This window comes from Pholis gunnellus, assembly GCF_910591455.1.
Source record: "Pholis gunnellus genome assembly, chromosome: 9".
Classification (NCBI taxonomy): Eukaryota; Metazoa; Chordata; class Actinopteri; order Perciformes; family Pholidae; genus Pholis; species Pholis gunnellus.
Window position 1 is genome coordinate 5,758,401 of NC_136535.1, and position 16,638 is coordinate 5,775,038.

General features: G+C 44.4%; 1 protein-coding gene across 2 annotated transcripts in view; it reads right to left on the reverse strand.

The window, feature by feature from the left end:
* The window catches only part of mark4b (MAP/microtubule affinity-regulating kinase 4b), a 50,102-nt gene that overhangs the window by 7,665 nt on the left and 25,799 nt on the right, over positions 1-16,638 (reverse strand). For both annotated transcript variants that reach the window (XM_079166890.1, XM_079166891.1), the window contains exons 4-15: positions 13,505-13,553; positions 13,354-13,419; positions 12,355-12,425; positions 11,850-11,906; positions 11,304-11,540; positions 10,900-11,019; positions 10,704-10,803; positions 10,173-10,282; positions 9,664-9,862; positions 9,332-9,552; positions 8,671-8,774; positions 4,682-4,957 (exon numbers count right to left, since the gene is read on the reverse strand). In XM_079166890.1, the coding sequence (XP_079023016.1) occupies positions 4,682-4,957; positions 8,671-8,774; positions 9,332-9,552; positions 9,664-9,862; positions 10,173-10,282; positions 10,704-10,803; positions 10,900-11,019; positions 11,304-11,540; positions 11,850-11,906; positions 12,355-12,425; positions 13,354-13,419; positions 13,505-13,553 (1,610 nt within the window). The remainder of the gene's footprint in view (positions 1-4,681; positions 4,958-8,670; positions 8,775-9,331; positions 9,553-9,663; positions 9,863-10,172; positions 10,283-10,703; positions 10,804-10,899; positions 11,020-11,303; positions 11,541-11,849; positions 11,907-12,354; positions 12,426-13,353; positions 13,420-13,504; positions 13,554-16,638) is intronic.

The following is a 16,638-nucleotide window of genomic DNA, read 5'->3' on the forward strand; positions in this document are numbered from 1 at the left end:
TTGATTCTACAGCGGAGGCATACGAGAAAAATGTCTTCAAGAATTGTGCGCACAAAAGAAAGAAACGGTTCCATGATGAAGTATTACAATTTACCCTTTTGAATGTCCACATTCTGTCAACCCTGTCCTTCCTCAGTTATCACTTTTCTGAGACATTTGTGGACATCACCAGAAATTGTGACTGCAACAGCAAAGCAAAGCTAAACCAGAACATACCGTTTTGTGCTCCCACTGCACTCTATCGTGTCTTAATACTGGTATAAAGCGCTGGTGACCATGCTGTGACCACAGCCTTCCCCCTCATAAGACCGTTTACAGCGAGGGAAGGTCATGTATATAGAAACATTTCTTGTTGGATTTATTGAAATTCTCTAAACAGCGATCAATAAATCAAATGCTCTGGAAAAAAAAAAGGGGAGATATGTAGCATGAGTTGCTGTCGCAGGACTGTAATAAGCCTTAAATCGTTTCATTTGGCCCGTTAGTACTAATTGGACGGGCTACCTGTGTGTGTGTGTGTGTGTGTGTGTGTGTGTGTGTGTGTTCTGTCTGTGCACTCATTGCTCATCATCCAAGTCTTTCAAAAGCTGCTTCACAGCTGTGAGAACTAACAATGTTTTGTTTTTGTTTTGTTTGTTGTTTGAGGAGTAGCTTTGGAGGAAGGCCTAAAGTTTAAATTCCGACTTTTGGAGTTAGTATTGCTAATTTCATTAGAAAAGAGTTGGCAAGACTGAGTTTTTCGGTTGGATCATTGTTTTGATTTAGCGTACTCTTGCTACTTTCTCCAATGTTTCCGACCCAAGCTTTGATGTCGGGCTTCGGGAAGAAGCCTTTGCTCTTTGATTCAGAAAGACACCAAGAACGGCATCTACTTTTAAAGGTTTTACATCACCGACACTATCACTATCAAACTGTATACCTGGAGACGTGTAAAAGTGGTGCTAGAATGTGTTTGTTTGGCAAATGATACACAAGAATGAGACGTACAGTATTTGCTTCGTGGCTCGTATCAAACACCAATAAAGCACCACCCCCCATTTTCCTTCTGTGCCCTGGATCCTCTGCTCGCAGGGATCCCACAGTCCTGCTCATTTGTTAACAGCATGGGCAAACATATGGTGTTGATTACATGACTCAGACTAGTACAGTGGAGTTGGGGTGCTTCATTCATAGGGGTGCTTATTAAAAAAAAAAGTAATAGGGGTGAGCTTGACCCACTTCTAAAAACCAACTTCACCCGTTGTTGTCCCAGAAAAAAACAATACAGTCATGTGTTAAGCAGGTAATGGTGCCACCTTAAGTCTCTAGTGAACGCTACAGCATGAAGCCCAGCCAGCAGAGACAAGCAGTCCAGACACAGACAGACAGACAGCTGCTGATCAGAGTTGTAGTCACATAAACATACAGTTTTGAGACAGAGCTGCTCTACAGGAAGAAACAGTCTTGTAAACTGCGTTAAATTTCGATGGCCACAGTCCTAGAACCTAAAGTTTGACGGGATCAGTATTTTGGTCAAACAATAAACTGGGTTTAAACTGGGCTCCAACATTTAGACTCCTAAATGTTTCTAGTCAACCCTTCAACATATATTTTATATGCTCATATTGTCGTAGGACTACAGTCTATTTTGCATGAATGTGATGAAGAACCATGACAAGTTCAATCTTCAACAGAAGATGTAATTTAATACCCGTTTCACGACCATACTGGACAAAGATGGAGAAGAGATTTGATAGAATTATTCATTAAATATAATATTTGTTTTCGGAACTTACCAGCAATATATAACAATAATTCCTAACAATATAATTCATTCAATGAACTCGACCTGGACCCAGACTAGTGGTAGAAAATGGATGAATGGATCAATCAATGGAAAAGGATTATTTATAGTTTAAATTGCGACATGCTGAGCTTCCTAGCTTCTGTAGCTAGCGGCTGTGACAGAACGGGCTACAGGTGTGAACATGAACAGCCTCCGGCACACAGTCCACTGTCGCAACAATCAAACTTCTTGTTTACGAGTGTGTAACATCTCCTACATATTTTTTGCATATTAAATGTGAGACCCCTAAAGCAGTGATACACAACTTAAGGGTGCTGGGAGGCCCGTCGACCATTTGTTACATCACATTGAAAATAAAATTGATTCACAGTGTGACTTTTTCTTTGTACTGTAAATAAGGAGGCTGAGTTCATAAAAAAGAAGCAAGATTGACTAATAAGAGTTTGAACTTGGAGGATCCTGGTCTCCTAACAAAGGTCTGGGCTGTTTATTAACTGGCAGCTGGCTTCCTGTCATTTTAGTCAACAGTGGCCTCCGGGAAAAGCTGATCCCTGGTCTAAGGCCTTTTTCTTTTTAATTAAGGATACTTAAAAGCTTTAGTCTCGTCTTGATGGAACACACATTTGAAGAAAAACTACTGAGAACTTCACGTGGAAAACGTAAACAAAGAAAAAAGAAAATGAACTTTCCTTTGTCTTTATATAGAAAAAGAGGTTTCCCAGTTCACATCAGTACGGATGGACTTTTCAGAGCCCCACAGGTTGAATTCAACTCAGCCGCTGATTAAAATCCATGCCTGTAGAGAAGCTTTTCCTCAGATTAATGTTTGCACAACTAAACTCCAAACGGCGACAGACAGCGAATGAGGGGAAGAGGGAATGACAGGGCACTGGCAAGAAGCAGGCAGACGGTCAGACAGACAGTCAGTCAGACAAGAAGCAGCCAGAAAACATGGGAAAGGAAGACTTACTAACTGTTTTTGTCCCCTGTGGGAGGGTGCAGCCCGACATGGACTTGTTTGAGCTCTGACGTTTAGAAGGGTCAAGAGAGACCCTAGGAGGAGAGAGGAAGAAGAGAAGGAGATGAAAAGAGGATGAGGGGAATGGTGAAGAAAAACAGGAAAATCAACAGCAGAACGTCAGAGCGACATGGAACAAAAGAGAAGTGAAGGGGGGGGGGACAATATAGAAATAAGACAGTAAGAAGCACAGGTGGAAGAGGCAGAGAAGTACAAATCAAACTGTACTGTAGTTCAGGAAAAAGAAGGATAGAAAACTGGCAGGTGACTGGCGAGGAAAAGCAAAAAAGTTGTTAAAGAATCAAACAAACCAACAGATAAAGCAACAATAAGCAGCAGAACTGACCCGGGACAGACATACAGTATGTCCACCTGAGCAGCAGACCTGGGTCACACAGGTGACGGTTTGGAGAAACACTTGGGTGGGGTTAACTGCATCAGAAAAACAGTTGATGGCAGAAGCTGAACAGTGCAGGATTGGACCCATTTTAACTTAAATTGAACATGATGTCAAACAGCATACATGTGACAGGTTTAGATGGAGGGCCTTCCATTATTGCGGCTACTTCTGTGGGACGAAACATTGTATCCAATGCCATCCGCTTCACAGTTCCAATTTAAGTCAAATGTTTGCTGTTTATTTGCATTCTCATTCGCCGGCTCTTTTTCCACTCACTCGGGGGCTAATTCCTGAAAGAATTGCGCAAGAATAGGACAAAAAACTAAATCATGTCATTATCAAATAGTGACGTAGTCGTCATGACGTCACCCATTGGTTTGTGGACTACTGTTCTGAAGCCTCGAGTTCGGCATTTTGCACATCGCCTACGAGGATTTTGGCCGTCTAATGAAATAACAAATTAGTGTGTCAGAAGAGAACACCAGCCTCATTCAAAAACAGCATTTTGTCTGCGCTTAATTCAAACCGTCTCGACATATTTGGAATGCGGAGGAGTGACGTAGCAACGCCGTATACGTCTCTGGTAGCGGCAGCGACCTGCCAATCACACTGTAGCCCCGCCCTAAAGCATACTCTACTTTATGGTCTGTTTGACTCTAAATGGACCATCATTTACTAAATGAACATCATGCTGTATTGAAGAAGACTTGAAACTAGAGATTGAGACCATAAACTCATGTTTACAATGTTTACTGAAGTAATAAATCAAGAGAGAAGTAGAGTCATTTTCTCATAGACGTCTATACAACCAGACTTCTTTTTACAACCAGAGGAGTCGCCCCCTGCTGCCTAGCAAATAGCATCTCGGTGCTCCTATAAATAAACTAATTGTCTCTTGTTTGTATCTGTTGCTAAGGAAACAAGAAGAGAGACCCAATCTGTGGCTTTATCCAATGTTAGCTCATCCTGATTGTATTTTTTTCTTCATTTTTTAGACATTTAATAAGGCTTTAGTCTACGTCTCTTCATATAACGTATTTACTGTTTCATAAGGGCTACATTTGTTGAAAAAAGCAAGCGAGGAAAACAAAGAGAGGGAATCATGTTCAAACACTATTAAACCCAGGTCTGAGGCCTGTAAAGGGTTATCATTAGAGAAGAAAGGCTGGTAGGTTAGTACTGGTTAAGGAACAGAAGGTGAGAGGCAGCCACGGTCAGCTCAATGATCTTCATGTTTACAGCAAGAGGAGCTACACTGTCCAGTTACAAGCCTGTAAACAGACAGCCTATCACATTTAGATTGTTAGCAGCAATCATCAAACACATACAATCCTTGAAAATACTCATAAATGTTTGAATGAGCAAAGAAAAACCTGCAGTTAAAGGTTAATTTGTAATCTGTTGCGTTATCATTCTACCGCTTCCTGTTCCTTCTATACTCTCCTCCCCTTCTCCTTCCCCCGGCTTCTCCCCTTACCTGCGGGTCAACTTGGAGGTGAGTTTGCTGAGCAGGTTGGTCGTGGTCCGGGTCCTGGCGTGTGGCAGCGGGCTGGCGTCGTGGGACAGCGTCGGGGAGGCCGGGGGAGCGTGGGAGGGGGGACGACGGTCTCGAATCTGACCGCCGTGGAAAGTGCTCCTCACCGTGGACCCCCTGGAGAGGCGGGAGGAGGGCGTGGAGGAGGAGGAGGCCCCGGAGGCACCGGCAATGCTGTGGGTCGAAGGGGAGGCGGGGGGCAGGCGGTGGGATAAGGAACTGGAGGGAGAAGAGGAGGGAAAACAAGAGAGGAGAGTTGTTATCAAGATCATTACAATTTGCAAGTGAAGGAACCCCGTCTCTTCACTTTGGATGTGGTTCAATCAACCTCGTCACACCACAGACGCTGCTGCTTGCTGTATTATGCCTGCAGTGCGTGACCAAATCAAATGATACTTTTCAATCTGATTTAGCAACAAGGAAATACTTGTGATTTTAGCCCCGAGTCACCATATAATCATAAACATACAGACTTGGAAGAGACATTGCTTTGAATTGGGTTTATTCAAAGAAAAACAACATTAAAGATCTCGGAAATATCGTTTTTTTCTCGTAAATGTAATACTTTACGTTTCCTCTGGATATTACACCACTCCACCGGCTTCGTAACTTGTTTTTCATATATGTATTTTTTCATACCATGGCCCTCATATGCTGTAGGAGACAAATAACAAATACCTCACATTATAGGACCTCCTGCCACTTTCCAAAGCATTCAATATCTTTTTGTAGTTTGGAATTTGTTTTTCGAAGCATCTAGGCAGAGTTCAGTTTCAATAGAGTAAAAACATGCTGGCATGTGAACTTCACATTTTGTCAAGTTACATCCACACCACAGTAACGCATGTTTGGCTCAGTCCTTGTTTTTTGTCTATTTAATTGGATTTGTCCGCAATAAATAAAGTACAAAATATGACCAGGCTTATTCTCTGAAGCGTATTAGTGTTCACAGTATACCAAATCAAGTTAAGGTTTACTACCAAAGACAACATGAAGACAGTTACACTCTGATTGATCATGCTTCTTCAATAAACCCTGAAAAAAAGGCTATATGGCTTTTGCTTTGTTGTTTTTGCGATTTGCGATTACATTCAACTGCATTTAACATCTGTGATACTCGTTTAGCCTTGAACGGAGGTAATTTAAGACTTTTCAATGAGCACCCACATTTAGGAAATGTAAAAAAATCGAGCCGACTGCTCTTCAAACCATGACAACAGTTAGTCTAATCTCTGAAAATTGACCCAAATGCCCCCCCCCCCCACACACACACACACCTCCACCCCTGACTCTGGCTGGTGGCCCGAGGCTGCTTTTCATAACGCTCTAGATAACTCTCTCTCACACACACACACACACACACACACACACACACACACACACACACACACACACACACACACACACACACACACACACACACACACACACACACACACACACACACACACACACTTCAAATGGGGCAGAACCATTAAACGAGTTAAATTGAAGCGCAGCCGCTGCAGAGCAACATCGCTTCACATCCACGTGAACCAGCGGCCTGCAAAAGCTAACAGGGGAGGGGAGAGGCTGCAGAGGTAAGGACCGGGGGGAAATGGCGAGAGGAGACGAGGAGGAAGACAAGAGTATGACTTGGTGCAAAAGTGAGGGAAGGAGAGCGTAGAAAGGGCGAGAAAGAGAGAGACTATAACGATGTTCAACTCACTTTCACAGTGAACTCCTGCGATTTCCATTTCTTATATTCATTCAAATGTCTTTTTTCTTCTCTGTTGCAGTACGCTGCTTGTAAAAGTTATGAGAATAAATCATTTACATGAATAGGAGGGGCGAGACTATCAGGAGCTAGACTTTAATTTGTTTACCTGGACTCAAACATGGCTCAAAACATTTTCATTTCTAGCTGAAGATAAAACAAGAATGTACAAGCGTGAGCAGGGTGGCAAACGTTTAGACTCATTAGAGACCGCAAACCAGTAAACAGTTCAGTTATTGTGTAACATCTTGGTCACATGCAGCATCTACAAAAGCCAAACCTCTTATGATGATATACAATTGAGCAAGTTTGCTTCTATAAACACCAACAGCATCAGGCGCTCATTGACACGTAGAGCATCCAATGGGAACTCTAAGATGCCCCGAAGTAAATCCTCATTCTGCTCCGGGGGATCAACATGTGGAACTCTTACAGAACTCAAAAAAGGATCCAGACTGGGATCATTTTGAACTCAAACAGTTCACTGATCTGGTGATTCTTGTTTTATGGTGTTTTATTGGACTGTAGTTTGTATTGTTCCGTCTCGATCTTCTTGTCCTGTTCTGAGTTCTGTACGCGTTTATTGCATTTTTAAAAGCCCATCAAGGGCTTCATGCCGCATTAAATACTTTTGCTTTTCTCTCTGTCTGCAGCTACAGTACTGTTTGTCTTGGCATGAGGTCACTTATCTTCCAGCGTCATCATAGATTAGTGTCTGTGTGTATACTGTGTGTATGCGCAGCAATGTGTGTTTAATGGACATTTGTGTTTTATATCAACTAAATATGATGAACTATAGTCACATGCACGCCATCGTGTACAGAATCTGTGTTTTGTGTCTCTCCTGGTCACCTTTGCCACTATGGTTCACACAATTTTCCAGTCGATTTTGAGTGACTGTGTGTGTGTGTGTGTGTGTGTGTGTGTGTGTGTGTGTGTGTGTGTGTGTGTGTGTGCGCACATGTTTGTGCCATCAACCACTCTGGCATGGCATCACATTGACAAGGCCTCTGAGGCAAATGGAGGGTTACGCTGGCACAATGTCCGTCCTCACTTCAAACTGCTCCCCTCCTCTTTTCCGCCCCTCTCCCTCTCCCTCTCCCTCCTCCCTCTCTTTTCCCTCCATCCTTCCCCTCTGTTTCCCTGTCACGCTTTCCCTCCAGGAGACTCGTCGTAATGCCCGAATGTCGTCAAATCTAAACGAAGGGGGCGAAACTCGAACTGACTCTGAAACACCAGTGAGTCTGTTTGATGATGGTTTTTTTTATTGCCGCTATTTGCAGCCAACAGTGCTCTACGTGTTTTGGGGCTTTTTTTTTTTTTTACGTATTTGTACGTTCATGTTTTCTTCGCTGCTTTCCATGGATTCTTAGATTTAAAAACTCAGATGACAGACATCGACCTCCTGGCTCTTCCTGTGAGAGGCAACATTACAGAGTGACAAAGAGACAGAGGGACGGAAAAACAGGTCAGCCAGAATGAAAATGAGAAAGTGAGAGTGAGAGAGGGACCATAGGGGGGGAAAGGGATAGAGAGAGAGAGAGAGAGATGGTGGCTGCCATGCTCTGACACCGACGAGCAGACAACCATCTGTCACAACAACGGACAGCTCATATTGGGCACATAAACACACGCGTGGACGAACCCACTCATGCACAGTTTAAGCCCTTTATCCTCTCTTAAAGAGACAACATGTGTGTGGAAAGAGACGAGCTTTACCAGCTCAACTATTCCTTTGCAAAACCCTTTCTTAATGTATTCACTATGAATATGAACGCATTATCTATTATTTGGCAAAAAAACTAATCTCTTGGCCCTTTTTTTTCTTTTCTTGACACAACTTTTTCTCCAACCTAAACCTAAATCCTAAACCTAATCTCAACTCCTTGCAGTCCTTCAGGGAGTTTAGATACAAAATGAGGTGAAATGTAAAGCTCGCACAAAGTCAAAACAGACTCCACATGTGTAGTGATGATGCAAAAAACCTTCAGGGTTGCTTCTTATTTGTTTATACATATATACTCCGTGGCCATTGGCTGTGGTGCAAAATACAACAAATATGTTGTATTTGAGGACAGACTAAAAAAAAATGAAAAAAGAGCCAACACAACGATGTCGCTAACTGTGGGGGCACTTTGCTCATCTGTTACGGTACAGATGGGGCTGCTCCTCTCACCTGTTTTCCTTGCCATTTTGCAGCAGTGACTGTCTATCGGTGCTGGACCGGTCTGTACACACGTACGTGTTTCTTCGAGTCATGGCACTGGCAGGGATGTTATTCTGGAGAAAGAATCAAAAATCACTTGTATTTACTGAAACGAATGATGTCTTTGAATGAAGTGCTTTACAACGTAACACAATGAAAGGAGGGCTTCAGAAGTGAAAGACGTGTATCAAGCCTTAATACGGCTACACCTCGTCTGACCTCAGACCGTAACGAGCTCGGCCTGATTGTCCCGTACAGAACATTAAAGTTAATCTCAGGAGTTAAGCATCTCTTCACATTCCTTTAAACTCCCGCTCGCTCATGCTAATCTCACTGAGCAGCCATAATCTCTATATTCCCTCCCGCTGGGCGAATCCACAGTTTGTTATTCATCTATGCATGTAAAGTGTTTTACTGTTCAACTCCTCTCCAATCTGTGGAGGACGTTAATGTTTGCAGTCTCTTAATGTTAACAGTAGCTGTGTCAGTGTAGTGTAATCTCAGGTCATGGGATTAGGAAAGATTGAGTATTCTGCCATCTGCACCTGTTCTATTGATAAGGGACTAAAGGTGACAGCTCTCTGAGTCGGGATGATTTCATCACACCCACAAAATATCCTTTAGGCCTTACTGTGGTCGCGTTGGCTTCCTTGCGCCGGTCGGGTATCTCTGCCTTGTTTGGGTTGTGGGCGGAGCTAACCATTGGACTGGAGGGCGTCGGGATGCTACGGGAGCCAACGGTGCTGGTGCTCGGCTTGCGGCTCGACAGCCGCTCCTCCTTAAGCCCCGCCACTTCACCTACGCCACTGGGGCTCCGCTTGGGGTGCGTGGACACTGGAACTGCCGGACCACCTGAGAGATGGGAGCGGGAGAGAAGAAATGTGGGTGAGGACGATTTCCGTCGCCATTTTAGAACGAACGAACCCGACTCTCACTGATCACTACGTCACTGATCTGGCTTACAGAAGTCAGAGTGTCGTCTCTGGCGGTGGTAGGTGGAGGCGCTGCGCTGTGGCTTGTGGCCAGTGGAGGAGGAAGGTGTGGCGGAGGAGGAGGAGGAGGAGGAGGAAGCGGTGTGTTTGCTGGTTCCGTTGGTGATGGTGCCGGGTCGGACTCGAGCCAGACTCAGGCTGCTGGCCGATCGAGACTCGCTGCCTTCCGTCTGAGAGGGAAACAGTCACACGTACAATAGGACTGGAGTCAGGCATTGATTAGGTTGTTTAAAGCTTCACTGCGTCCAACAACCAGAGCTACAACCAGGGTTAGACGCATTCTGAACAAATTAACATTATGAACTCATAATGACACAAAAGGCACCACCGCCATCCTAAATCTTCTTCGTCATTTTTTCATAATTTTGTTTAGATATGAGCGTATCTGGCAAAAGATATACTGTCAAATAAACCATAACCTCATCCCTAAATACAGAGGAAGCTGCAAACAAACCCACAAAGCCGAGCCGACGCGCTCACCTCGTTCTTGCGTCCCAGCAGCAGGTATGTGGCGGTGACCTCGTTGTACTTCTGGCTGGACAGTGAGTCTCTGATCTCATCCCTGTTGAAGCCCATCCCGACCATCACATCTGGAAACGAGACAAATGAAATAACAAATATCTACGGCAAGTGGCGAGCTGCACAGCAATCACACGGGTCGACCTCCTGCACAGTTATGAAAAGGTGCTCTGCGTGGTGTGAACCTCCATATGACAAAGATGTAGCACCGTGTAGGTCAGCTTTAACGGTGACGAAATTATGACGTCCAACTTCATGCAAATTAAGCTTTTTAAGGTGCTGTATGCTGAATCTCTGGAGTTGTGGCTGCAGAGTCATTGGTGACTTTGAAAGTTTAAACCAGTCAGCGGCTTCGTAAATGGAGGCTTCATCCAGAAGTTCCCATCTTACACTAAATATTTCTGTTTAACGTTACAGTAACGCAACAGTTTATCTTTTTGAGATCAATGATTAGGTTAAATAAATGAACAGTGAAAGGTCTGTGTTTCTCACCAATGCGGCTGGTATTGTTTAAGTCCTCGACAGGCTCTGCGTGGGGCTTCAGATCCTCGCCGTCATAGCCGACATTGATCCACTTATCTTTCATTATTTGCTGGTGAGGGAAGAAAAGAGAAGGAGCGCTCAATATTTAGACGCTAATGTGGTCAATTCGTGTCGTGTCGCACGTGATGCGGTGTTTCCTCCTCACATCCAGCGAGCAGCGCTTGGCAGGATTGAGGACCAAGAAGCGGCGCAGGATCCCCTCGCAGTCTGTAGACATGTAGAAGGGCACGCGGTACTTCCCCCTCAAAACACGCTCCCGCAGCTCCTGAACGCAACACACAATTGACACACGATGAATTTCTGCTACAGGGACAACGAATCAGTAAAAGAACAGGACTTCATTTAAATACCGTTTGTCGTTTTTTGGCAAAATCTTGTGTAATGTGATACAATGCACAATTATGTGGTTAAAAGAATAAAGGAAAACAAATAAGAATAGAAAAAGCTATAGTTCTTGTGCACGTCATGTTCTCCCAAAACAAAAGAAATCTCTCCACGAGAGCTTTCAGTCACCTAACATTTCCACAGGACCACGGACTGTATCTGTACCTTTAGGTTCTGTCCGTCAAAGGGCAAGGACCCGCTGACCAGTGTGTACAAGATGACGCCCAGGCTCCAGATGTCCACCTCCGGACCGTCGTACTTCTTCCCCTGGAAGAGCTCTGGGGCCGCGTAGGGCGGCGAGCCGCAGAACGTGTCCAGTTTACTGCCCGCAGTGAACTCGTTGCTGAAGCCAAAGTCGGCTATTTTGATGTTGGCGTCGGCGTCTAGCAGCAAGTTCTCCGCCTGCACGAAACAACATAGACAGTGAAACACAGAAAAAAACAACGGCAGAACTGGGATCAGCTGTGTGAATTACAGGAAATGATGCCTTTTCTGCATTGAGTAGTGGATAATACACTTTGGTGGCTGGCATGTATTTTGCAATGGCAGATGTAGTTCGATCATTTCACTGACTTATGTCTTTTACGATGTCATTTATCAATATTTGTAAAAGTTATACATAGTCTGTTTAATATGTGTCAATGATTTAGACATGTTTGTTCATCTGAAGGCTCCCGTTTCATCCTTTATCTTGGGACATTGTGTAATCACCTTCAAGTCTCTGTGAACAATGTTCTTCAGGTGACAATAGTGCACCGCCGACACAATCTGAGGAGAGAGAAATAACACCAAAGACAGAACATAACTAACACGTAGATGGAAGATAAACTGGGAGCTCCATTCACACAACCCCCTTGAACAACTACATGACTCAACATCACAAATAGAAAGCGGATGACTGGATTTCTTGCTGTGCGATCGCACCTCCTGTTTGTTTTATGAGGCTCTGAAAGAAATTCAATACATTTCTGTATGAGTCTGCAAAGTTACAATCAAAGCAGGAACTTTAAACGATGCGTCACATCAGAGCTCAAGTAGCTCAGATTTAAGCATCGTGAACGTATGTGTCATCTTCCTCTCTTATTAATCAGTCCAGAGATGTCGTTATGCTCAATTATAAACCACAAGGAATGGCTGGCTGGCAGATGTCAACGTTTGACTGGGGACATAATATATGGACAAAGACAGCTGAGTTAAGCTGTGAGGTTTAACTGACCTGTCTGAACTTGGCTCTGGCCTCTTTCTCCTTCATTCTGCCGTGAGCCACGAGGTAGTCGAACACTTCGCCTGGGAGAGGGGGAGAAACAAACAGTATGGCTGTAGTTCTGGCAGGCATGGAAGATGTTTAAAGGCAGGGTTGGAAATCTTCTTCCCCACCTCACAACAAAATCTAACACTTGCAGGAGATGTATGTGAATTCAGAGTCCCTCAGAAGGTGTTCATGTGGGTTTTGGGTGTTATAAAATCTCCAACACTCCGCTGGAGTCTAGAGTCAGGCCTGTGCAAGCTTGCACCAATAATTCTCCCAGCATTACAAGAACAAATGTGGCGATAACATAAAAAGGGTTGAGACCGGATAGAAGTGCACTGACTAAAAATACACGAGTGTGTGTATGCGTTCAAGCGTGGGAAGGAGAAAACAGCTATCCGTGACTTCCAAGAAGCCTCAAATGTTCGTTTCCGCTGGTTTGCTAACATTAGTTTTCAGCTCATTAAAAAAAAAAACAGCTAACAACTGCTGTCCAGTCAAATGGAATAAACGTATAAAAAAAAATCTCGTGTGTGTCTGCACGCCAAACATTTGACCCTAAATATCCTTAACGGTAAACCGGGCTGCGGTTGAGTTGAGCGCAGCAGCGTGTCGGCTGGTGAGCTGCTGCGTCCTTATTCGGTATTGGAAGCAAGAGATCACACAACGTACAGAGAGAAGCAGCGGAGAGAGATTAAGGGATCGGGGAGGAGGGAAGAAAGAAAAACAGAGGCGCTGCAAAAATAGAGAAGAGTGCATGGGAAACAGCTGAGCGATGTTAAAAGAGCAAGATGAGCACAATGAAAGAGACTTTTTCACGAACCAAAAAGGAGCCAAAAGGGATTGGACCCGATCGTTTAAACCCTAAATTAACGAGTTCAGCGGTTGTGCTGCATAGCTCGGTCAAAGTGATCGATCCAATTAGCGTTGACCAATGGCGATGACGGTGGCGTGGACGTCACTCACCTCCGCTGGCGTACTCCATAATCAGGTAAAGAGTCTTCTCCGTCTCAATGACCTCAAACAGCTGCACTGTAACACACAGAGGAGGGAGAGGCGTTCACACAAAGGCCCGCATAGAAACACACACCAGATAATTATACAGAGTGTAGCTCACCGATGTTGGGATGGTTGAGAGTTTTCATGATGCGTACCTCTCGAAACAGCTGAAAGAATAATGTGGAAAAAAGAGAAAATGAACCGTCAGTCTCCATCGTTCTTGATACACATTCATGTTCACTCCATCAAATATATTTACATGAAGAAAATGCTTAAATCAAAACCGTTATATTAGGCAGAATTTTACGGCATATATTTGCACATAATTATACAATAAAACTGTGAACAATACTACAGTAAAATAATCATTTCATTCATCAAATGTATTTGTATTCAGTTAATCCATACAGTCCACAGCTGGTGTAACGACACCGCTCCCTTCAGACCCCCCCCACTCATCTCTCCGACCACCTCCAGACCCCGGGCCACCCAAGGGAGTGTCTCACTGATGCTAGGCTGACAGCGGGCCTCCTCCCCTGGGCGTGCTCCCCCACTACCTCCCCCCCCCCCACTCATCCATCACTGCTGCCTCATCCTGCCACTCTGATGCCATCTAATTAAAGTAATGCATTTGTCTGTGAACTCCTTTTTTTTTTAAAGATGACAGAGGGAAAAAGCCAGACTAGCTGCATCACAGCGGAACACACTGACGGGCGCTTGTGAGATGTATATTTAACACCAGATGGAATCACAGTGAATTGAAGCTTCATTTCACCAGAGATGAAAATCAGTCGATGTCTGGTGAAAATCTGAAGTCACTTTAAAGAAGACCATTAACATCTGGTTTTAAACCTACATGCATGCGTCAAAGGTCCCGATTAACTGCACACGTGTTCACGAGGGTCGGCTTTCAGCCTCTGTGACGTATTAAACAAATGCAATCGAGCCATTCATCCATCATTAGTAGCTTTGGGTTTGGTTATTAGTGTCAATGTGAGACATTCTGACCCTGCAGGGGAAGAGTGTGGACGTAGAGTCATGACAAAAATAACTACAAGAGCAGAGTCTATCAGGACCATTTCTGTACCTGCATGAAAATGATGAGGGCGTTAAAGACAAGGAAACAATGTTGAAGACTGATGTGTTTTATGTGCATTTGGTTTTGTACTAGTAGTGTTGGAGTCATGTTGCTCTGTGAATCCTTCAGCAAACCTGCCTCGTTTAAAATTCTCCAAGAATAAATTACAAGAGAGTGGGGGAAAAAAAAGTGAAAGCGCAGAAAAACGACAGAGACGAACACAAAAGCAGGAATGCACTGATGCCTTCATTTTTTGTAGCGGACACTCCGCTGCCCCGGGAGACACACTCCCCCCTTATGCCTCTCTATCGCCGGTATTATAACGTTAAACCAGAGTCAGTCCCCCTCTTCTTATGATTACATTTCCTTATTTGTATACTATACAGTACAGAGTTACAACCAACTCACGGTGCTTATGAGATGAACAAGTTCACCGTTCTATGACCCTAAAGGGATCGTTTGGGTGTTTTTTTTAAGTGGGGGTTGTATGAGGTACTGATCCGTCGTCAGTCAAATGTGATTAAACTGGCTTTGGATGCGTTCCTGAATGCACCGGGCTTCAGACTCCAGAGCTCAACAGCAGCCACATATCACACCGTGTTACGTTACACTGTGTAGCGGCCATGTGTGGAGCGCCGGAGCGATGAAGCAGGTTGTATCCGTCTGCTCAGATTTAGACGTCTAAACTGGGACAAGCGCAGGCTGCCGCACCACACATCTAATTAAGATAACGTGACATAAACCTTGACTCATCCTTCTCATCCAGGGAGGGCTGACTAAGTGCTCACATACGTGCTGCTTCATATTCATACTGAACTGAATCAATCAGCAGTGACTTTGCTTTGGAGCCGCATGCTCGAGGAATTTGCTTTCTCGTGGTGAGATTCCAACACTTTTCCCGGTGACACAACTTCACAGTCGCCCCGAGGCGATGACGCGTGTACGCGCCTGTGTTGTGTGCGTTTTCACAGACATCATCACGTTCTCCTGTTTTATATCATTGTAAACTGAAAGTGTTTTGTTGGAGAAGCATTCCCACATGAGAACCACGTCTAGTGACGTCTGGTGACGCGTTAGAAACATTCGTTCTACTCAGTGCTCTGAAAATGGGACGCCTCAGCGTCATAAACACGCACATGCACACGCACACGCACACACACAGAGGTCCACTGGGAGTGTGTGTAATTGAATTAAGTGCGCGGTGCATCAGCTGTTCATCTGAGCTTTAAGAAGAATTATCGGCTAAGCCTCAACTCCCTCATCGCGTCCTCCTGTACTCATGTTCACCTCTTTCTCTCTACTAGGTCCACTAACAGTAATTGAATCTGTGACCAATTGTTCGCTGGGTTGTTACATATTTAGAGATTAAAAACAGCAACTGGTAATCGTTTCCGAAACAGAGTATGGCTGAAAAAGAGAATCAAAAGCACCATATGTTATTTTTTGCTCAGCTTGTTTCTCAGATAACTACTGAAGCAAACGGGATACGACGAGCAATGAAACGGACTACGGCCTTGATTAAAATGACAGATTTCTCTACGTTTGAACATTGCTGGAAACATTTGGGATAATGTATGTACACAACTCGACAAAACTTACAACACAGGTTTAGACATTCTGATGCGGAAAGGTAAGATATTGAACCTTTAAAAGAACCAGAAACCTCAGCAGCTGGCCAGGACTTTGAGTCGCAGGTATTGATTGATCAGCCCGATCAATCCTCGGCTCATACTGCCGTCATGTTGTAATAACGTTTATCACACTTTCACCTACATTTCACAGGCTAACAATGTTTCTTGGTGAAAGCACAAAAGTCTGTTTGTTTTTCTCCATTGCGTCCGAATGCAGCGTTTCCTCTCCTCTCCTCTCCATCTCCATCTCCCATGGCGATGGGCCCCCGCGTCACAGTTACCATGCCAACCCGGGTATTATTCCCTGGGCCTGAGCCTCCATGACTTCCCGGGGGATTGTGGGAAGTCATGGGATGTCGAGCACATGGAGGGAGACCTACTGACACACAGCTGCTGCCATGTGGAGTCCTCGTATCACGGCATGGGTTGATTTTGGGGTTTTAATAAATCATGAGCTTGAAAAGGAGAGATTCACCCGCAGTGAGGGGGATTTATTGCTTCAACTGATGAATTTTCCCTTTAATTCAATTGTGTGTTTAAAAC